Here is a 20419-nt window from a genome sequence, read left to right as displayed (position 1 = left end):
CTGGCTCGCCGCACGGTAAGACCTGAAAATATCGCCAGTTTTGGGTGGCAATAGAAATGCAAATGTGGATGTGGACGTAGACGGTATGAAGGTAAGCGGTCTTTATTCCTGCAATGGCGCGTGTGTATTCTCTATGTGGATCACCATCCTTTCAATCGCCTTGGGATGTGCTCGGTCCAATTAATGCACTGCTGCCCACCCTACGCTGACATTCTTCTACTCCTCGCTTTCGTCCACTAACAGGTAAAAAGCGATGCCAGCGTCCATGTAGGTCGTCGGGCGTGATTTGGAGGCCGATAATGCTCGGGCAGCGCAGTTGAGGATTTAAGATTCATCCTTTAAAAATCTTCCTAGTGCTGTTGGATAAGGACCATTGGGGCCGCGGGTTTTTCGATGACGAGGTATCGGACATGGATGTGGTATTTGAGCGAGACTTCCGAGAGGAATTCGGTTGATGTTCGATTAGTTGGGCTTTGCGAGGTTCAAGATTCAGTCGCGGCAGAAGAGCATGCGACTCTTGAGATCCGTTGGAGTAAGCAGCCAGCTCAATTGGAAGCAAATCTCAGGCTGCTGAAGCAGACAGTGTCGTTGCAGTAGGTGTGTTTAGGTCATTTCGAAGGTCCAAATGGTGTTTCCGTTCATTATGCTGCATTGGTTCTCCACGCAAAAGCTTGCAAATGTAGGGTACGTGTAATTAGGGAGATATTGCCTTTCTAATGGCCATGCAAATAGAGAAACCACTGCTTTGTGCACGGTACGTCTTTGGCTTCGCGCCTTCTCCATCCCGTCCCATCCTACTCCACGTTTCTGAATCAGCATAATCTCCAAAGGTACGGAAAGAATACAGACCAATGAGTTACAGCGTCAGGACGTCCAAGACGATCAACGTGGACTCTGTTGCCTTTCCTTGCCTTTATTGCGACTGAAGGACCGCGCTAACGCTCTTCGCGCAATTTTTTGCTCCAAGTAGATGATTGACGATAACCAGTTGACAGCTCTTGTCAATGGACTCTGCTGTGCCGCCATGTTCCTTATTGTCGTCTACCATTTTGTCGCCGTCAACGCCAAGCCTGCGATCCAGCAGAAGTAAGCTGCTGCTGCTGCTCCCTTGGATGACCCTTATCGATTGGCACGTAGTCCTACCTTTTGAGCACAACCAAAAAATAAAGACACGCAGTAGATTACAAGCTCAAAGATGAATAGCTTTTTTTTTATTTTGTAAAATACAAACCTTTTGATCTCGATGAGCATAAATGCATTCGTGTGTGGTTGATAATGTTACAGATGGGACATGCTTCATCTCCTGATGATCCCGTTAAGTAAATAGTACAGGTCAGCATCGTAAATCTAAAGGTCGTCGTATCGTAAAATCTGTCGTCCCGCTCCGCGACTGGCAGCCATGGCGGCACGAGGGTCCGTGCCTGTGGGCGGGTACAGGGCAGCACCAGTCGGTTTGGGTGGCAGCTTGGGCGAGCGAGGTCTGGCTGGGAGTTGATGAACTGGGCGAACAGATACAGGAGATGACTCCTCGAGAGATTGGTCGAGCGTCGCCATACCGTCTCCTGGTGCCCTGTGTTGACTTCCAGAGCCAGTAGTCAGTCCACCAGCAATGGCTGCCGCCTGCTGATGCTGCTCCTCCTCCAGTCTCGCAAGTTCGCCGTCCTCATCCATCCATGCCACGCCAGCAAACCCACGGCGGTTCCGCTCTGGGATCTTGGCCCTGTTCACACGGATATAGGTTCCATCGATCATGGCGCTGTTCATTTTGATCAGTGCCTGATGAGCTGCTGTTGGTTCGACATAGGTCACGAATCCAAAATCCTTGCCCTCGACCAGATTCATGTCCTCGATGTCGCCAAATGGTGCAAACAATGTTCGTAAGCTGGTCAAGGAAACCGAGCTGGGTAGATTTCCGACATAGATCTTGGTGGGGTAGAATGCAGTATCCAAATAGCGACTCGCCGCCAGGTAAGGATCCGCCTCTGCTGCTGGATTCACAGGCATTTCATCGCCAGAATGACGATCACGACCGTCTCTGTCTCCGCCACGTCGCCCGCCGATCCTTCGTCGCCGATCCCCGCCATCTCTGGAGTGTGGGTAGTAAGGACTGACAGAACGCGATCGAGACCTCCGATAGTATTGGCGACGGCCAGGTGAGCGTGACCGGGAACGGGATCGAGAACGGGATCGGGACCTGGAACCATATCTGCCAGAACGGTAGGAAGGTCGATAACGATCCATCTCATCTTCCTCATTTCGCTTGCGTCTTCGGCGAGGATGACTGGATAACAGATTGCAAAGCCATGTCAGTACGCTTATAGAAAAAGAATAAAGTATAAAATGCGTGGAATGCGCAGGATGCAGGCATGGCGACTTACGCGCTCTCGCTTTCGGAGTCCGACCCTTCGTCTGAGGAATGATGTCTCGACCGAGGGACCGAACGCCCAAACATATCGACCACCATTTCTTCATTCTCATCAACGCTTCCCGACCGGCTTTGCACGTTGTGGGTCATGTCTTTGGCCAGCATCTTGGTAGGCGAGGCCGATCCCGAGTTGCGCCGACTACTGCTGTCCGTTTTGGGCGAAGGGATGGGTGTGGGTGGAGTCGCCGTACTGGAACTCCTGTTACTGTTCCTGGTAGCTGGCTCGAGAGGAGACGAATCTTGTGAAAATTGTTGAACAATGGCAGATCCATGCGAGGAGTCCTAAGGAGCGATGCAGCAGAATGGGCGTGATATGAGCAACAAGAGTGTTTGTATAGAGTACGGTCGAGTCCAAAGGACTCACATTGGTAAATCCACATGGCACTTACCAGGGATGTGTTGTTGCGTCCAGTACCTCTTGAACGAGCAGAATCCTGTGAATCGTTTGGGTTGGCCGCCATGGATGATCGCTTCAACTTTGTGTTCTGGCTACTCGCGGTGTCCTCTGGACGATCACCACCAGCGGTGCCGTCTGCAGCGGAGGACGGCCTTTGTCGGCTGGACCCTGCTATCTCGTTGTTCATCAAGCTGGTCCTGTCTTTGCGTGGTCGCTTAACCGAGCCAATTGTCGCTCCAGCAGCGGAGGGTCCATCGTGGCGAATGGTCATGTTGAGTCCACCCAAGCCGCTGCTTGGTAGAGTGACTCCTGCGATCGCAAAGATATCAAAGGGTTGAGATTCTCTTGCCTTTGCCTCTTTAAGCTCCTTTTCCTGTTGATTCACATAAGGACGACAGTAAGCTTAATACGAGGAAAGTGAACACTTGAAGAACAACCCGGCCAAGAGCCATTCGGAGTGCAGTGGGAAAGAGACAGCCGGTTTGGACTGCGATATGTTTACCCTCTTCATCTGCTGCACAAGAGCAAACTTTTCCTGCAGCTTTTCTTCCATGTTGAGTGCTTTCGGTTGCTTTTCTCCTTTAAAGAACAGTACTTGTGGTTGATACCGAGAGTCGAGCGCCTCTCAGAGAGAGAAAGAGAGTAGAGAGTTGGGTGGAAAAAGAGCTTCCCAAGTGTAGGAAGGTAACGGAGTAAAGAGGCGATACTCGAACACAGAGAGTCGGGGAGGTGAAGAGGAGAAAGCGAAAGAGAGGTGGAGTGAACAGGACAAAGGAGCGAGGGAAAGGAAGTGGGCGAGTTGCGGACTTGAAGGTCTGCAATAAAAAAAAAAAAAAAATAAGGTTGTTGTTTATCGTTTTCAGCAGTCAATCAAGCGACCCATTTCATTAAGGGTGGCTACACTGTTGTCTCTCCTTTTCTGTGCCACCAAAATTTACCTTGAGCTTTTGTTCCTCCGTTCCTGGACTCATTCAATCATCACGCAGTTCACACAATGGAACAAAAGCAGAAGCTCTGTATGTTATCCTCTACCAAAATTGTTTGCATGAGACGCAGCTGCTACTCATTCATACTCTAACTAGCTTTTCCTGGACTTGACCTTTATACTGCTTCCTGGTATATCCCTCAGTATTCGTGACAGGTATGTTCCCAGAGCAAATGGACCAGACCACTCCGCAAGGACCGGCCCCAATCAATCCTTGGAGTCGACGCTCATTGTAATGCCCTAAATCTCGATAGGCAACAAGAACAAACTCGAGGAGATGCAATCCCTGCTTGGAGAGCACTTTCAGCTCGAGTCGATCAGCGTTGACTGTAAGCATGCGTACTTTCTGCATTGACCAAAAACAACGCCTCGGTCTAAATGCTTCTCTCTGCGCCGTTTTAATAACGTCTTTTAATCCCGTGTTCTGAATGGCAGTACCTGAGCTTCAGGGATCCAGCTACGAGATTGCCAGAGAAAAATGCAAGAAGGCCGCTGAAATTGTACAGAGCGATACCTTATCGCGCCAATAATTAGAGGCTTTGACAAGATTCATGAGCTCCGTAATTAATCCTTGCGCTGTTTTTATCTTTAGACTAAGGGCCCTGTTTACGTTGAAGACACCGGACTTGGATTCGATGCCCTCAAAGGCCTTCCCGGCCCTTACATGTAAGGCTTTTTTTTCTAATCGATGTCCTGAACTCAACCAACACAACGTCATCTTGTATATCTCTAACAACTCGCGCTAACCCTATTCCTTTTTTCTCACCTTAGTAAGTGGTTCTTGGAGAGCATTGGCCTCGAGGGACTGGTGAAGATGCTGGAGGGGTACACTGACAAATCTGCAATGGCATACTGTACCATTGCCTATACCACTGGCCCTGGGTCCGAACCCATCCTGTTTGAAGGAAGCGTGAAGGTATGGGCGCAGCGATAGTGCTTTTGTCTCCCACGGCCACCTCAGCATGAGTCATGGCCATATCCCAAAATATCCCAAAATTACTCCACGTACTGACTCTTCATTTTTGCCTCTACGCATATCAGGGCTCAATTGTGGATCCTGTTGGACCAAGGAAGTTTGGGTGGGACCCCATTTTCAAGCCCGATGGTCAAGATGGTACCTACGCCTCGATGGACTCGGCAGTCAAGAATGCCATGTCACACAGATGCGTTGCTGTCGCCAAGTTGCGCCAGTACCTTGAGAGGGAGCTGGAACTCCGCAAGTCGCTTGCCGTTATGGAATAAACACGAGGCGACACCCATTAACATCCCATTAGGAATTGTAAATAATCCACTTTATCAAGCATCTCAAATATGTTTTCTGTGGTCAAGGCAACAATCGCTTAGTTGACGATGTGAAAGTGGCAGCCCAAATCCCAGAACATGTATGCAGTAGTGCTCAATTGATGAACTATCGCGTCGTATGACTTTTTTTTTTGTTTTTTTTTGTTTTTTTTTGTCGGATATAAGGATGTCTAGATGATCAATTGCTTTCACCAACAACTTCACTTCGCGGGTTCATGAGCCTGCATCAAAAGACAAAAGTGGTTTATTATTCCTGTCCATAGACACGAGACACCAGGAGAGCAACTAGGCAATATATAAACCTGAAAATCATTTCTGTTACGTTTAGCAAGAAAGAAACTATTATGCTCCATGCAGCAAAGCGATACCTATTTTATTTCGTATCAACCTGGCGATCTAAGTCATTTAGTGCTTGAAGTCACCAGCGATCTTGACCCAGACGTTATCGGGATGTCTCGCAAGGACTGGGTCCTGGTCCAGATGGACTTGGGCACTGAAATACTTGTAGTCGTACTCGAGGGGAACGGTGCTGGCGTCCGAGGCGTAGAGCTCGCCCATGGCAATGCTGGCAATCGAGTTCGAGGGCAGGTAAGAGGGGCCGCCTTTGGCGGTGTAATTTAGACTTTGAATATCCTCAACAATGTCGTCGTTCTGGTAGACAAATCCACCGGGGAAAGAGAAATAGCCCATGGGACGCTTGTGAATACCGCCGATCACATAGGTCTTGACCTTGTGGACAATGTTGAAGCGGGTCGCAACCATGGTGCAAGCAGATCCACTATATGAATGAAGGTCGCGATTGGAGTGATGAATATGTCAGCGCATGAAGAAAAGAAAAAGAGGGGGGGGGGGGGGGGAAGGTGGGCCGCCGCAACCGATACTTTTTCCTTACCAGAAACCGTTGGTGATGATGGCCATGTCTTCAGCCTTCCAGGACAAAGTGCGATTCTGGGGCAAGGGCAGAAGAGTCCAACCAGTCCCAAAGAAATTTCGCTGAGTGTAGGTATCAGTCCTGCCACCACGGTTGTACTTGACGCCCTTGGTAAACATGGAGGCATCGGTGAAGAGCTCACCAGTCTTTGAGCTAACCCATCCACGGGCATCAAAAAGAGAGTTCCCAACACTAGCTTCCTTGATGGCCAGCTTAGCAACACCCTGGACATAGGCACCAGATCGGAGATCCTGTGAGAAGTAGGGCTTGGCTTCAGGGAAGAAGAGGGCATTGATAAAGTAGGCAAAATCGATGCTGCCGCCTCCATTGTTGGTGAAATCAAATACCAGCTTCTTGCATCCAGCGTCGCGCAAGATCTCGACTCCCTTGAGGAACTGAGTGTACTCAGCCTTGTTAGGGACTGATTCGGTGGCGATCACAAGGACACAAGTATCGGACTTGTTGATGGTGTAAAACGCACTGGTGGCGGAGGCAAAGACCTGGGTAGCCTTAGTAATAAATCCGGAGTCGGTAAGACCGTCTCGGCGGGGCGTTGGCACCTTGGTGGATCCACGTTCCTGGAACAGAATCGTAGCAGGTGCCAGATTCGATTTATGATCAGGATGACGGTTACTCGACTGGTCATTGTTCTTGGGCGCAGCCAAGCACTGGGAGGCCCAGTAGGACTTTGTGTCATTGAACGAGTTGAACTTGATGGTGCTTGTGATTGGGTTAATGGTCCATGGCACCTTGATCTTCTGCGTGTGGGATGAGCCGCACTGAAGAGTGTATTCCATGGTCTCCTTCTCAGGAACGATCCAGCGTTTCGAGAAGGCACCAGCGGAAACGCTCCAATCTTTAGACCAGAAAACACTGGCCAGGGCGTCGGTCAAACGAATGCTGGGGTCCTTGGCGATACCAGAGGTGCGATCGACAAAGTCTTGGACAGCCTTCAGGGCGGGGACACCATCGATGGTCTTGACCTCGCAGTCGACAATGGCCGACTGAGGAACACCAGGCTGGGTGGCATCGGCGCTGAAGATACGCACAGATTGCTTGCCGTTCACCACAGGTGCATAGAGCGCGATGGGTTGAGTAAACCTGGCGGTGCGGTAGCAGTTACCTATATGTAAATGTGTGTATAGAGTGATTAGCCAAACGCACAAATCCATGAGCAATTAATTCTTTGATAATATAGAACGTTGCTTACTCAGGTAGGCCAGATGACCATCATTAACGGAGGCTAGCAAGTAGTAAATGGCCATTTGGAAGTCGTAATCAGTCTTCCACTTCTTGGCACCGATCTTCTTCAGTCCAGCCAGAAGGTCGACTCGGGGAGACTGGAAAGGGGAGCCAGTGTGGGACCTGGCGATGTCCGTGAAGGCGTAAAAGTTCCCAAGCAGACTCTCGAGGGAAGCGAGGGTCTTGACAGCAACGTCGCGGTTGAATGCCTGGGCTTCGTAGCAACCCTTGACGGCCTTGAACGAGAGCGATGATGTTGCATTAAGGGCCTGGGCAGCAAGATCGCTGCAGGGATCGGACTTTGCGGGGTGTTTTGGGGCAGCGGCAGCATCGGAAGAGACGACGCATAGGGCGACGGCGAGCGAGAGAATGGAGGTGAGCTTCATGACTGATTGGGGAAGGAGATGGTTCTTTAATAATAGTCCCTGACAAGGGTTGGAATGGGGCGGATGGCTGGAGACTCTTGCGTTAGCAAGGGTAAGGTTTGTGATGAAAGGAGGGGAAGGAAAGGTGTCCAGGGAAGAAAAAAAAAAGAAACCTGGCTCTCTTTATACTCATGAGTAGATGGGTGGTTGACGGTACCTGGCACAGTATGTGTTGTACATGTGCATGGATGTGCATGTACCTGAAGTTGGTCGAACCCTTTATGCGGATAGGGTCTGTTGAGTCGTCGAATGGGGTCTGTCCCTGGGCGGTTGGACATGGCGTCTAAAAGTTAGTTTGATGGCTCTCAACCAATGGGCGCATCTCATTCGCTGCCCTGAATGCACTTTGTTCTCATAAAGGCTACTGCCGGGCATAGAGTCCAAATCACTGGCGAACCGCAAGATATATTTCTGAATACTTGAGAATCAATTTAATGAAATAAGGTTTCTTTGAGCAGTAGATCTGTAAGTGCATGGTCATGCTTTTAAAGGAGGCCCAACCACCCACCATCCAAACGACACGGATGGAATTGAAAAGGACTACTAAGGGCGTATCAAATCAAGTCGAGATCTGAGGCACAAGTCGCGAGTCATGGATCATAAAGCCAAGCATACGACGTGTCTCTTGCTGCCGTCCTCATTAAGGAAATGTATAATAAAAAGCAGGTTCGTCGCAATCGTATTTATTCCTCTTAAGTCCCGCCTAGACGTGACCCACGAGCTCCATTGAAGTAGTAGCCCTGCTAGACATTACAATGTCTGCTCTCCATAGTCCTTCCTCATCTATGCTCCGAGTCTTGTGGTATGCTTTGCCGTGCCATTTTCAGTTTATTCAGGGATGTTCAAGATGCCCGTTCTCGAGAATTCTATGGCTATATCGCATAACTCTACATCCACGCCAGTAATCTCAGACAAGCGATCTCTCGTCATCCAGTCTCGGACCTCAGGCGGAGCCGTGGAAAATTTTTTGAAGGTGTTGGCTAGGACCACGTACTCGTCGCGTGTGAGGGGGCTACGAATATCCTTAGAGGCATTTTCGCTTTGAATCCGAGAATCGGGAGGTGACAGTTCACAACTGGATGAGGAGCTTGCGGGTCCGGAGCAGATGAGGGAACCAGAAGTGCGCTCGGCAGGGGTCGACATTGCTTGCTGATTGTATAAGGGATGGAGTTGAAGGAATGAAGATCGTGCATTTCACAAGAGGCTATGCGATTAATTTTCGGCCCCATACATTGATTTCAAACAAAGAATCACGTTTAATTGTGGTTATTCATATTCGTACTCTTCCCCTTCGAATTCGAAATGGTCATCCAGCTTCTCTATGATAACTAATGGCCGGCCATAACGAGCATATTCTTCTTGGAGCTCTTCCTCCCAGTCCGCTTCACTTACAGACCTGAGTTCATCCTCATCCGGATAATGAGACTCCTCCTCATGGTCTGTGGCGGTAGCGGAAGCGCTCGAAATATCACCTTGAGACAGTTTATCCAGGGCATCATAGTATGCTTGGCCGATCTTGACGCTCTTGGCCCACACTGAGATGAATGTACTGTCCTTTAGCTCGCAAAAGTAGTGAGTTAGGGTTCTCTTGAGTCTCAACGGTGTCATCTTCCCTGTCGTATAGGCAGCGACCTTGTTCTTCACAACGGCCCATATCTTCTCGATGGGCTGGAGCTCGCAATGGTAAGGAGGGGTCTTGAAAATCTCATGGCCACCAATTTCCTCCGCAATTTTTGAAATCGAAAACGGCTGGTCAGGTAGACTCTTGATATACGCCAGCATTTCATGGTTCGTTGGTGGGCGTCCGTTCTTCCCATGTGGAACCAGGTTATTGGTGACAGCGTACCAATTCAATATGTCCTCCTTAGTGCTTCTGGTAGTGGGCTTCCTGTTGACCTTACTGAAGTGATAGGAGGCGCCATCAAGGTGAATGTGGCAAGGGCCGAGTCCCATGTCTCGCAGATTCTCGCAAAGTTTCCTGAAGATGCCGTTAAATGTCTCCGAGTTGAAGTTTCCATGATAATCGTCGTCCTTTGCTATGACATTAGATGAGCGAATTACATCCGGGACGTCCTTCCATAAGTCGGCGTCTTGCAATGATTCCAGACCATTGGATAGGCCTTTTTTTGATTTTGCGGGCCAGATATGCACACTGTCCTTGACGAACTTGCCCACAACTTCGTCCGTGTCCGCATCGTAGTACACCACAAAGGCGGCGAAAATAACCAACAATGGCTTCCGACCGGGCTCGGAAACTGCACCTCCTGTTGAAACCCACCGCTTCGCTGCTGCATGATCAAGGTGACAGTACGACTCATCCAAAAATACCTCGGGCCGTTTGGGCACCAGCCTTCCATCCGATAGAGTTCCCAGGTTTTGTAGGCGGCGCGCGAGGTACTGACGTCGGAACTTAACATTCTGCGGCGCATCGTGCAAAATGTTTTGGCGGATCCCTTTGCCCCAGTGAAGTCCCAGTTTATGGAGATAGCGTCGGATAGTGCTGACTGATACATCGAGTACCTTCTCATCTCGTAGCTGGTTTGCAATGCGATTAGATGAGTTGGGTAGTCCTAGCTTATTGGTCTCGACCACAATTTCCATCATCCTATTAGAAACGGCCATTTCCAGCGCTTGCTGGGGAGGTCCAGATCTTTTGGCTTCGCCACCTTTGAGGGTGCCGGTTATCGAAAAATCAATCGCCTTCCTGCATGTCGACTCACTGACGCCGGTCAACAATGACAGTTCTTTAGATCTTGAGCCATTGCCAAGGCTTGAGATCCATTGCTGGACAGGTTCTGGAGCGAGGGAGAGACTCTTGAAAATCATTGCAAGGATGCAGTATTCATTGAACGTAACGCAGGATCTATCACGCTTGAAGGTGGGGTTATTCAGGACAAGATCCTCGCTTGGCTTCGATGCTGAAGCAGGCTTTTTAGGTTTGGAAGAGTCCTTTGGTGCCCTACAGTCATTCCTGGAGTCAAAGGGGTTTGAGGAATCGTCCGCGACAAAGGCCAACGTCGGGGGCACCTTATGGAATTTGGGGGGTTGGATCGGAATGCCACAACTCTTGGGAGGGGTTTCCTGTACAAAGAACAAGTTCCCTACCGGTGGGTGATATCGGAGAGGAGGAGGAGGAGTACGAATCCTATGACTCGGGGAACGGTAAGGGGATTGTCGGTTGTAGCCAAGAGACCCCGGAGACCCCGGAGATCTAGTAGGAGTAGGAGTTCTGCGCCTCTGTGGGGGCTTGGGACAGTTCCTGGGCTTGGCAGAGTTTTTTGGCGTCCTGAAACTATTTCTGGAGGTGAAGGTGTCCGAGGGATCATCCTCGACAAAGGTTAACGTCGGAGGCACCTGGTGGAGGCTGGGGGACTGGGTCGAAATGCCGCGACTCTTGGAAGGGGTTTCCTGCACAAAGAACAAGTTTCCTACTGGTGGGTGATATCGGAGAGGAGGAGGAGTACGAATCCTATGACTCGGGGAACGGTAAGGGGATCGTCGGTTGTAGCCAAGAGGCCCTGGGGACCCTGAAGACCCTGGAGACCCAGTAGGGGTTCCAGGCCTCGGTGGGGTACGACAACTCACGCGAGTAGGGGATGTGGTAATATTCCACGCGTCTTGTTTCGGGGAAGCATTGGGAAGCGATGAATTAACGCGTCCGATGGTCTCAATGGGAATGCTAGTGCTGTTGGACATTTTTTCTCGGTTGTGTTGCAAGATTTGTGTGGTTCATCATCTAGCCATGAGCTTTCAAATGAGCATTGGCGTTGTGCATCCGTAGCCCCATTCCCTAAGTGCACTACGTCTCAGTTTGCTTGTAGAGAGCTACCAGTCGTTCCAAATTGGGAACAACAGGAATCTGTCCAAATCGGGATAGTAATCATTCAATTCAAAAAATATATGCGTCCAAATTAGGAGTATTCACTTCAATTCAAAATTATATTTCGCGGTTTACCAATGCTTTCGACTCTAGACTGCAGTACACCTTTCTGCAATCAACCTGTGTCCCCACGACTAGTATTTACCGCTTCTCGGCTCCTGGCTCTCTGGCGCAGCCTGCTGGACCAGTTTTTACCCTTGTCCAATCGCAATTGCAATTGCTCTCATGCCGAACGCGCTCTCATGCTGCCCTGTAGACTTGTGCTCATCCACTCAAATGCTTCCGCGCCGTCTTTCCTTCTTTCATGGCGACATCGATAGCAATATAGTACGCATTGGTCCTGGTAATTTCTATTGCGGCGCCAACGACAAGAGCCTGACCAAATGCATTTCTGTCTTTGCGAGTAATGACAGGTACATACTGTGATAAAGTAGCAATCGTCCTGGGAAAATACACCTGATAGACTATCCAAGATGCAAGCATCGGAGCCTTGTGGTCAATTTGCTGTCTAAAGCACCTTGGTTACTTTATATTATGTCCAACTGGCGCGGCAGGAAGGGACAGCCCATGCATATCTACCGGATTGATGAATGGATGTACGAGAGTGTATGTGTATAGACGTGTATATACCTTCGCGGCTGTCCCTGCGCCATATTGCAATGCGGCCTACGATGGACTCGATCTACGTCCCTCTCCGCTTGTTTCCTATAGGTAATGAAATAGCCACAGGTAGCGCCGGAGATGCGTTTCAAAAAGACACATGTGCGCATTGGGATGGTTCGACGGTTCAACACCACAAAGGTACCGGCTGTGGTGTTGTAATCATGTCGCAGAATTGGGAATAGCCTTCGGGGCAGTGGGTGAAAAACATGACGCATACAGGTCCAAGTCCGTTGGAGGACAATGCGACTCGCACAACAGATCTTCAAGAGAAGTGAACCAGGACGTTCTGGAGGCCGTCCTTCGCGCTGGCTGGTGTTCGATGCAGATCTGTATGCTGCCCAATGGCTGTGGCGCGCATGGGTCTGATACGGACGAACGGAACAGAACGAGAAGAACCGCGGGAGCTGGGAATGCGGAAGGTGGAATCGAGGCTGCTTGCTGCATGACAAAACAATAATGGAAAAAAGGGGCCAAGTCAGGTCGTGAGGCCGTGGTCATGTCATAGGCCTTGTCGGCAAACAGGCCTCTTCCCCTTCCTTGTTCGCTGCTCCTGCTTATTCATCCTTCCTTCCCGCTACCCATCGCCCTCCATCCTTCTCATTCCACTCTTTCTTGACCCACCCAGCCCGTCTCAGGAACCAGGAACCACCACTAAGATGGCCTCTGCGGAAGGTATCCCTCAGAACCACCCATCGCCTCAACCGGGAGTGAACACTCCCTTGTCACAGTGCACTCAGCAGCAGCCTTGCTTACGCCCTTTTCGCTTTTGCGCATACTAGATTCAAACGTCCTGCGGCAACTGATCGATCAGATCGAGGGCGAACGTAAGTCTCCTCTTCACTGCTCACTGTCCCTTTGAGCCCGCGTCGCTTGCAATTGGAGAAAGCGCGCGAGCCTTCTTGCAGCTGAGGAATGATGTCTGTCCTGGCCCCTCTCCCTCGTCTGACTGGGGATCTGCTACTTCTTCTTACCAATTGATCATAGTCTCAACCTTCCAGGGTGTTGGCGGTGGTGAGTCCGATCAGTCGCTGTCAGCCCTCGCTACCAGTCAAGGTATATGCTGTACAAGACGCAATTGAATGGAGAGCAATGGCTATCAAGTGTCGAATGGTCAATTGCTCTGTGTTGGTCATACAGTCAGTACTCATCAAAATACCCGACACCTTGTTGCCGTAGGATCTCTCACACCTTCAGAGTCCGGAGACAGCCAGTCTGGATCGACGTCCTCTATCTCCACCATCGGACAGTCACTCGATCAGTCCCATTATCCATTCCCTTCGCCACAACAGCAGCAACAGCAGCAACAACAACAGCAACAACAGCAACAACAGCAGCAACAATTATACCCACCATCGGCGACCTCTGCGATATTTGGCGCAGCTTTTGAAAGGCCTATTCAACAGTCTCCGCCACTACTACTACAGCAGCAGCAGCAGCAGCAGCAGCAGTCTGCGTTCGGAACAACGTCGTTGGTCATGAATGGTAGTTACTTCATGGGACCCCGAGCACCCCAGTACATTCCCTCACCCCTCTCATCCCCAATCTCACCTGAGTTTGCTGCGACTGCGCCTGAGTCGGACCAGCAGGACGATCAGGGCTCGAATGACTCTTTAAGCAATACTCGGCCGACCCAACTAAAGCCATCGCTGTCTCAGGGGTCCCTCACGGCTGTGGCTACAGATTTGCTGGACGAACATCAAGACTCATTCCTAGTAGACAATACAGTTGTCCAAACGGAGACTCAAAGGACGGCTGAACAAACAATGATGCCGCAGGATACGTCTCAGGAGGGACAGCTGTACGATGATGATATCAAGGTGGATGTCACGGACCTTTATGAGAGTTTTGGTCAAAGGAAACCGTTCAGAATCGAGTATGAAGAAGTGATCGAGACGGAGGATCAGATTGGGGTTGAAGTTGAGGCTGAAGTTGAGGCGGAAGACGCGGACACAACCGAGGATACTCCTTTGAGCACATCCTTACCATTGAAGCTCCCCGAGTTGTCGTTTTCGACCAATGATCTATCATCCCTGTTGACGCCTGAAAATGACGCCCTGGTTATGGGCGCTAAGGACAGGTCCGTGGCAGCCAACATAGTGGATCCGAACACAGACGGGGCTGAAATGCACGCTGGGGAGCCGAGCGAAGGACAAAATAAATTCATGAATCATGAGCATTCGGACAGGAAACATCTTAGTCTGATTACCTCCGGAGTGGGACTTGCAGCAGTGGTGGAACCAAAGATGGAGAGAAGCGTATTGGACTTGCCGACTTGGAATTTGGCACTCTTATCGCCGCCCATTGAAGTAAAAGAGATGGGCTCCGCTTCAGCAACTGTATCGCCCATGAATAATCGGCGGAGTTCCACGGACCAGCAACAGGGCTCCCTTGCTGCCGAGAACCAGTATCTAAACGGAGCCATCTCGCCAGCATCTGCAGTTGTGATGACCCCAACCACTCCTTTCACGAACAGAGAGGCCAGGATTATAGCGGGTCGTGAGGCTCTTCTCAGAGTATCACCCGATAAGCAGCAGACCCAGCGCGGACTTTCCGTTTCCTCCACGACTTCGTCATTCGAATCAACCGTGGACAGACCAGCATCTGCTGCATCATATACTAACAGCGGCGAGGCCAACGACACGGAAACGCTGATGGATCTACAGGACGCTACACGTCGTGCCAGCCTCAAGAGCCAGCAGATCCAATCCGAAGAAGGCATTTATGAGGCAGTTCTCGGGCGCGGCCAATTCAAGGATATCGAACCAGAGAAACTGGTGTTCCCTGACCAAAGCATTCGTCCTGTTCCTCTAAAGTCCTATAAAGTCCGCAAGATGAGCCTGAAGGAGAAGAACCAGATCTATGCTGAGGCGTACGAAGCATTCACGCGTGCAAGAACAGGTCTAGATGTCTGGGTACTGAGGTGCATGCTGCAGGACCGCCCGGCCTTAATGAAAGGTAAAGGTCCCTGCACCCTGAAAGGAAACTGTAACATATCACCAAGAATGAAGATAACCCAACGTCTGCTTCTTTCTCCGCGTAGATCCTCCGACCATAGTGAAGGCCGTAGCTGGAAAGTACGCTGCGGGATCAGCACACCATTCGTCTGAAAACCAGACCAAGAGCCATACCGTTACTGGTCGAATGACACCCACGATTCCACATTTTAACAGTCCTGTCCCAGGAAGCATCAGTGGTGGCCAGGGCATCGGAGCCAGGTTCAAGAGCGCAAGCAAGCGCCTTTCATTGGATGCCTCGGGCAGTATTTCTGCTGGTCATCATCAGCCGGTGACTCCTGACATCAGCGGGCAGGGCTCGTTTTTCTACAAGCAAAAGAGCACAAAGTCTGCAACTGAGTTGGCTACAGGACGAGCGCGAGGCAACTCAAGCTCTAGCGTCTCTTCAGGCATCCATCCGCCATCGCATGGATCAGTGAGCCATCGCCATTCGGTCACAGAGTTGTCGGGATTCACGGCGGCTTCATCTCCGCAACAACCGCAACAACAGCTCCGCAGTGGACCCATCTGCTCTCCGATGAATGGGTCGGCATATGTGATGCAGAACAAGAGACACAGTATTGCTGTCGCTGGCAGCCCACTGCCCAACTCACCGAGAAATCGCACCATATTAGACATGCATGCAGGAAGCAGGCTGTCCATGCCCGGAAGGGACAGCCCAACTCAGCAAGGCAGCCATAGTAGCAACAGTCCATCGCCCTACCAGCAGCAGCAAGCTGAAATCGTGAGCTCACCGATTTCGTACGGAGTGGCCGGAGCAAGCATCGGACAGCATTCATCCACATCATCCATTTACACAGGACTACCTCTCTCGGCCACCGCCTCAGTCTTCATGGACCGCCCGACCCAGCGAAGCACGTCTGGAAATCAAGTTCGTCGCCCTAGCAACGTAGCGGCCGCCACTAGTCTGCGGTTGGGACTCTCGGGTGGCTCTGGGAGTAACTCTGTGTCCAACTTCTCTATCGGATCACGATCGTCATCCTCCCTTGGATCAGTCTCGTCTAATTCTGTAGCCGAATCTCTGGACCTTAAAGCGAATTCCTCTCACCCCAATGAACTCAAGCAGCAGCAATCTCAGACTCAGTCAAACTCGCAACAAGAAACGGTAACAATCTCAGCGACATCGATAACATCATCTCCTGCAGTCAGCACACCCGAAAATCAGCCTACGCATGCGTATAGTGCAGACGGAACCCCTATCCCCTATGCGGACGAAACAAAAAGCAAGGACGAGATCTATTCGCCTTTGACCTCACCTATCATGATCCCTGCTGGCGGCTTCCCAGCTCCCAAATCAAATCACAACCACAGTGGCGGCCACAATAACAATGGAGGCTGGAGTAGCCCTCAGTCTGCAGGAGGAGGCCTTACCAGGCCACTGACCTATGCTGGTCCATCCTCCTCATCGTTGGCCTCGAGTTCCTCGCTGATCATGTCCTCTTCGTCAACTCTGAAGGGGTATTCTCCTCAGCCTCAACAGCTAATGGGATCCAATTCTCCGACCCCTGAGCGCAGTGCTAGCGGTAGTGCTCCGGAACCCATGAAGGAAAAAACAGAAAAGAGCAGTCGGTACTCGACCTCGTCATTCTCTTCGCTCAGTTCTTTTACAAGAAACCAGAAGCGATCGAGCAAGAAGGATCGCAAGAAAGAGTTGCGGGAACAACAACAGGCACAGATGGATCAAAGATATTCTGTTTCGTCCGCGTCCATGAACCAGACACCTGCAAGTGTGAACGAATACTGGACAGAGCAGAGTTTGGACAAACTGAGCGATGTCCTTCCACATGTGGACCGCGACCGGCTCTCGATCTACTTGCAACGCGCATATGGAGATGAAATGATCGCAATCGGGTTGGCAATGAGCGACTTTAGGTCTGGACAGCTATGAGAAAAGAGCATAATAAACGACGATAACTTTATTTGATTGCTGAACGCATTTTTTTTTTTCAGTATCAGAATATTGGAATGGATGCTGAGGGCACCATTATGGCAGACGCGTCGTTGAGAGCTGAACCTTCCTCATCCTCCCAGCTGTTTGTTCCCTTTCCACGAACTTTCTCATCCTTTCCCCGCACTCACTTGTCTCTCCCGTATCAAGTCTCAATGAACCCAGATTTGTCCAGTGTCTTGCGATCCACTCCGTTGTCTCCCCATCCATCATCACTGAAGTTTCTGCCTCGACCTGATCCTCATCCTTCACGTTGCTCTCTTCCATATGGTCGCTTGACGATGGTGGCTGTTTCCAGTGTTCGATTGTGAAGGCATACATGCGCTCAAGGTCTCCTAAGGCTCCAATGCCATACGACAGTTTTGGTACCAGGTTGGTTCCGTATAGCTCGAGTGCATCTATTCCTGTGAGTTGTCCCAGCTGCGTCCACGCCTTTTTGTGTTCGTCAGGGTCGTCTGTGTGCGCGATCATCCCCACAACTAGCCGACGCAGAGTCCGAGAACATGCCCAGGGCCGTGGTGCGTGGCATCCCTCGCTGTTGTTTTTGCTCTGGCTCGTGCAACTGAGATCAGCGCCCCCCTCCAGGGGCCGCGCAGTGCCTGCAAACACACTCAATGGAGCCATATCCTCGATGTTGAGACTCCGCCCACGGGCTACAAAAGTAGTAAGACTTGGACACAATTCCAAAATACGCTGTAGATCCTGGCTGGTAATCTCACTGGTCGCTTCGTTAGGCAGGCTCAGAATTTTAAGGCCACGACACGTGGAGCGCACCATCCAATCGAGTGATGCCCGCGAGATGCGGTATGCACGTTTATGGAACTCTGTGAGGATCCGTGGTAGAAGCTTGACAAGCGGGGTTTGACCATCAGGATTATGGTAGGCGCCTGTAATATAGTCCTGAGAATCTAGTATAGCAGCGACATTGTCAGAATCGCTTGTGATGCTTAGTGTCCTCAGCTTGGAGCAATTCTTGAACAGGGACTCGGAAAGCATTATGGCCTTTTGTTCATCCAAGAATGAGCTTTCAGCAGAAATGTGGAAGTCAAATTGACTGGACCACCCTCTAGCGAGTGTTGAAGTTTTAATGTCGAGAGACATAAGATCGGGAAGTGCACCAAAAAGGTTATCGGGCTCTGCGGCTGCGGCGACAGCATCACAATAACAGAGTCTTTGAAGCGCAAATGGTGGTTTTGCTTTGGCGATGACAAGAGAGTTCCCTGAAGAAGCAGCGCTGGAGGCGTTATGTTCAGAGTCATCTCGATTCGTCCAGCGTGAGCGTTCGATAGGCTTACAGCTGATATCATACGCCCGAAATCCGGTCAGAAGAGGAAGGCGCTCCAGGATGTCCTCCAGCGACAGCCTGGCTGTGCTCCAGCATTGGCAGCTGATCTCCAATGCTTTCAAGGTCGGGTGGCGATCGAGAAGCTGCAAAAGGAAATCGTATGTGCTGTCATCCCTTGATATTCCGCCGTAGATCAAAGACCTTAGTCGCAGTTGTCCACTGCCGTCAACACGGTCACTGCATTCTTGTCCTGCAGAGTTTTGTTGCAGCAGAAACTGTTTGATTTCGTCGAAATTTGAAGGTGTCCTGCTTAGAGTTGTCCATTGGACCTCTCTGATGAGATGCATATGCTTTCGGAAGGGGGCCAAGGAGAGACTTGGGGTCAGACCTGGGAGAGGCACGGAGCGGTACAGAGAAGTGATGGCAGCCGAGTGCCAGTTTCGACAGACTGTGAGGCATGCGTACTTGGAGCGCCAGGGGAGGAGGGACAGAATTCTTTCAAGGACCTCATTAGGCAACTGCGCTGCTGTGCTCGCGAGGTGTTCCGACGGTAGAATATCAGCCATGGATGCGGGCCTTGAGCCTTGGATGGAGAGGAAATAACGGCATGGCGAGCAGAGAAAGATAAGGAGCCCTTTTAATGCATTTTGTAAGTGGCAGACCAAATGCGCACGAGTGGATCCCCCTGGAAGGCGCTAGAAGGGTGTGAGATGCTGCTGCGCCCTAGTCTGGATGGACACGATCTTCCGCGCGTTCCACTGCATCTGATGTCCATGTAGCACAGCAGCGTCTGAAAATAATCGGAATGGCGAGTAGAGCCAGTTACACTTCGCAGACATGGTCATATCTGCGCACGAACTGAATGTGTCCAGCCGAGGAAGCTGACTCCAGCATTCCTCCTTACTCTTCCCCACAAGATCCGATCGCGACCAATAGACTTTTAATCCGTCTTCCTCTCTCACTGCTCTCTCTTTACTTTGCCGACTCCACATCATACGCTCCCACTAGCCACAGCAGCACGCGACCGAAAAGACATGGCACCACAGCACTCTCGTCCCGAGGATAAGAACCATTCTTCGCACATCTTTGATCTCAAGTACCATTTGCTACAGTACGCTAGCCACCACGACAATGCCGTCAACATCGGTATCTATCTCATCTGCATCCCCCTCATCGTCTGAAGTGCCCTCGTTTTCGCCGCCAAGACCGAACCTTTGCTTCATACGCCTACGACCTCAACGCTCCAAGGACGACTCTTCCAGACCTTCCTGCCCAATGCCGCGGTTTTGACTATGGCAGCTTACTGCCTGTACTACATCAAACTCGACAAGGTCGCTGGTTTGATAACGGCGCCGTTGTTCATGGGACTTGCTAAGCTTGCGACAGAATTCAATACCACGAGGGCCGACGCAACCAAGGTGGTGACTCTAGTGCAAATTGTTGCATGGATAGCACAGCTCATTGGACATGGTGTGTACGAGAAGCGCGCGCCAAAGCTGCAGGACAATCTAATGCAGGCGCTTGTGTTGACGCCGTATCTTATGGTGTATGAAGTGCTCCTCGCAGCCGGGTACAGACCAAAACTCAAGGCAGAGCTCGCAAAGCTGGTCGAGACAGACATTCGAGAATTTAGGGCGAAGACTAAGAAGCAATAGCACTCTTGGCGAAGAATATGGGTGCGTAGGCCCTTAATAAAAATCTGCTCTGTACAACTTGCCTCAGAAGTGCGCTCCATTTGAAGTCCTCCTTTCATTTCCACTCCATATTCAAAGATGGCAAGTCACCGCAGGGAGAGCATCCATTGCATCCATCGGCATCAAATGGATACATCCATCCCAGTTGGGGGCATACTGACTATGCATCAGTCAGCACATCATTCGGGAGCGACACTTGACGCCATCGGCACTTCTAGCTACGTTTCG

The 20419-nt window shown here is 50.7% G+C and overlaps 6 protein-coding genes across 6 annotated transcripts; 4 read left to right on the top strand and 2 right to left on the bottom strand.

Annotated features, from left to right (window-relative positions):
* Window positions 1-85: 85 nt before the first annotated feature.
* On the top strand, window positions 86-1090 carry BC939DRAFT_498232 (uncharacterized protein; the record flags this gene model as incomplete). Its single annotated transcript, XM_051559788.1, has 4 exons — window positions 86-91; window positions 244-267; window positions 467-532; window positions 971-1090. 4 exons carry the CDS (start codon window positions 86-88, stop codon window positions 1088-1090), a joined length of 216 nt encoding a protein of 71 aa, XP_051417973.1.
* A 113-nt stretch (window positions 1091-1203) lies between these two features.
* Window positions 1204-3806, bottom strand: BC939DRAFT_434520 (uncharacterized protein). The gene is made up of 5 exons (XM_051553381.1): window positions 3761-3806; window positions 3325-3637; window positions 2815-3195; window positions 2379-2707; window positions 1204-2281 (listed from the first exon to the last, which is right to left on the bottom strand). The coding sequence occupies exons 2-5, from the start codon at window positions 3373-3375 to the stop codon at window positions 1348-1350; spliced, it is 1695 nt and encodes a 564-aa protein (XP_051417972.1). The 5' UTR covers window positions 3376-3637; window positions 3761-3806; the 3' UTR covers window positions 1204-1347.
* Window positions 3785-5302, top strand: BC939DRAFT_434519 (inosine triphosphate pyrophosphatase). Its single transcript, XM_051553380.1, has 7 exons — window positions 3785-3838; window positions 3952-3963; window positions 4062-4136; window positions 4243-4307; window positions 4400-4473; window positions 4579-4723; window positions 4849-5302. Exons 1-7 carry the CDS (start codon window positions 3817-3819, stop codon window positions 5047-5049), a joined length of 594 nt encoding a protein of 197 aa, XP_051417971.1. The 5' UTR covers window positions 3785-3816; the 3' UTR covers window positions 5050-5302.
* Window positions 5226-7798, bottom strand: BC939DRAFT_488680 (uncharacterized protein). The gene is made up of 3 exons (XM_051559383.1): window positions 7251-7798; window positions 6002-7163; window positions 5226-5887 (listed from the first exon to the last, which is right to left on the bottom strand). The coding sequence occupies exons 1-3, from the start codon at window positions 7666-7668 to the stop codon at window positions 5515-5517; spliced, it is 1953 nt and encodes a 650-aa protein (XP_051417970.1). The 5' UTR covers window positions 7669-7798; the 3' UTR covers window positions 5226-5514.
* A 4876-nt stretch (window positions 7799-12674) lies between these two features.
* On the top strand, window positions 12675-17192 carry BC939DRAFT_434513 (uncharacterized protein; the record flags this gene model as incomplete). The annotated part of the gene is made up of 5 exons (XM_051553379.1): window positions 12675-12922; window positions 13030-13074; window positions 13235-13303; window positions 13427-15205; window positions 15291-17192. Coding segments are annotated over exons 1-5 (3719 nt in total), but the record flags the coding sequence as incomplete, so codon positions are not given.
* Window positions 17193-18557: 1365 nt separating this feature from the next.
* Window positions 18558-20152, top strand: BC939DRAFT_482720 (uncharacterized protein; the record flags this gene model as incomplete). Its single annotated transcript, XM_051559145.1, has 3 exons — window positions 18558-18581; window positions 19595-19672; window positions 19703-20152. 3 exons carry the CDS (start codon window positions 18558-18560, stop codon window positions 20150-20152), a joined length of 552 nt encoding a protein of 183 aa, XP_051417968.1.
* Window positions 20153-20419: the final 267 nt, after the last annotated feature.

This window comes from Gamsiella multidivaricata, assembly GCF_025024155.1.
Source record: "Gamsiella multidivaricata strain RSA 2152 chromosome Unknown BC939scaffold_1, whole genome shotgun sequence".
Lineage (NCBI taxonomy): Eukaryota > Fungi > Mortierellomycota > Mortierellomycetes > Mortierellales > Mortierellaceae > Gamsiella > Gamsiella multidivaricata.
Note: the sequence above shows the minus strand (reverse complement) of the source record. Positions and strands in the feature narration are given on the sequence as shown.

Coding starts and splice junctions, on each gene's coding strand:
- BC939DRAFT_434520 (XM_051553381.1), bottom strand. CDS start 3,375: ATGGAAGAAAAGCTGCAGGAAAAGTTTGCTCTTGTGCAGCAGATGAAG. Junction 3,196..3,324: donor TTGTGCAGCAGATGAAGAGG/GTAAACATATCG, acceptor GTGAATCAACAG/GAAAAGGAGCTTAAAGAGGC. Junction 2,282..2,378: donor GACTCCGAAAGCGAGAGCGC/GTAAGTCGCCAT, acceptor TCTGTTATCCAG/TCATCCTCGCCGAAGACGCA.
- BC939DRAFT_434519 (XM_051553380.1), top strand. CDS start 3,817: ATGGAACAAAAGCAGAAGCTCT. Junction 4,308..4,399: donor GCAAGAAGGCCGCTGAAATT/GTACAGAGCGAT, acceptor TTTTATCTTTAG/ACTAAGGGCCCTGTTTACGT. Junction 4,474..4,578: donor GGCCTTCCCGGCCCTTACAT/GTAAGGCTTTTT, acceptor TTCTCACCTTAG/TAAGTGGTTCTTGGAGAGCA.
- BC939DRAFT_488680 (XM_051559383.1), bottom strand. CDS start 7,668: ATGAAGCTCACCTCCATTCTCTCGCTCGCCGTCGCCCTATGCGTCGTC. Junction 7,164..7,250: donor TGGTCATCTGGCCTACCTGA/GTAAGCAACGTT, acceptor ATTTACATATAG/GTAACTGCTACCGCACCGCC. Junction 5,888..6,001: donor ATCATCACCAACGGTTTCTG/GTAAGGAAAAAG, acceptor TCATTCATATAG/TGGATCTGCTTGCACCATGG.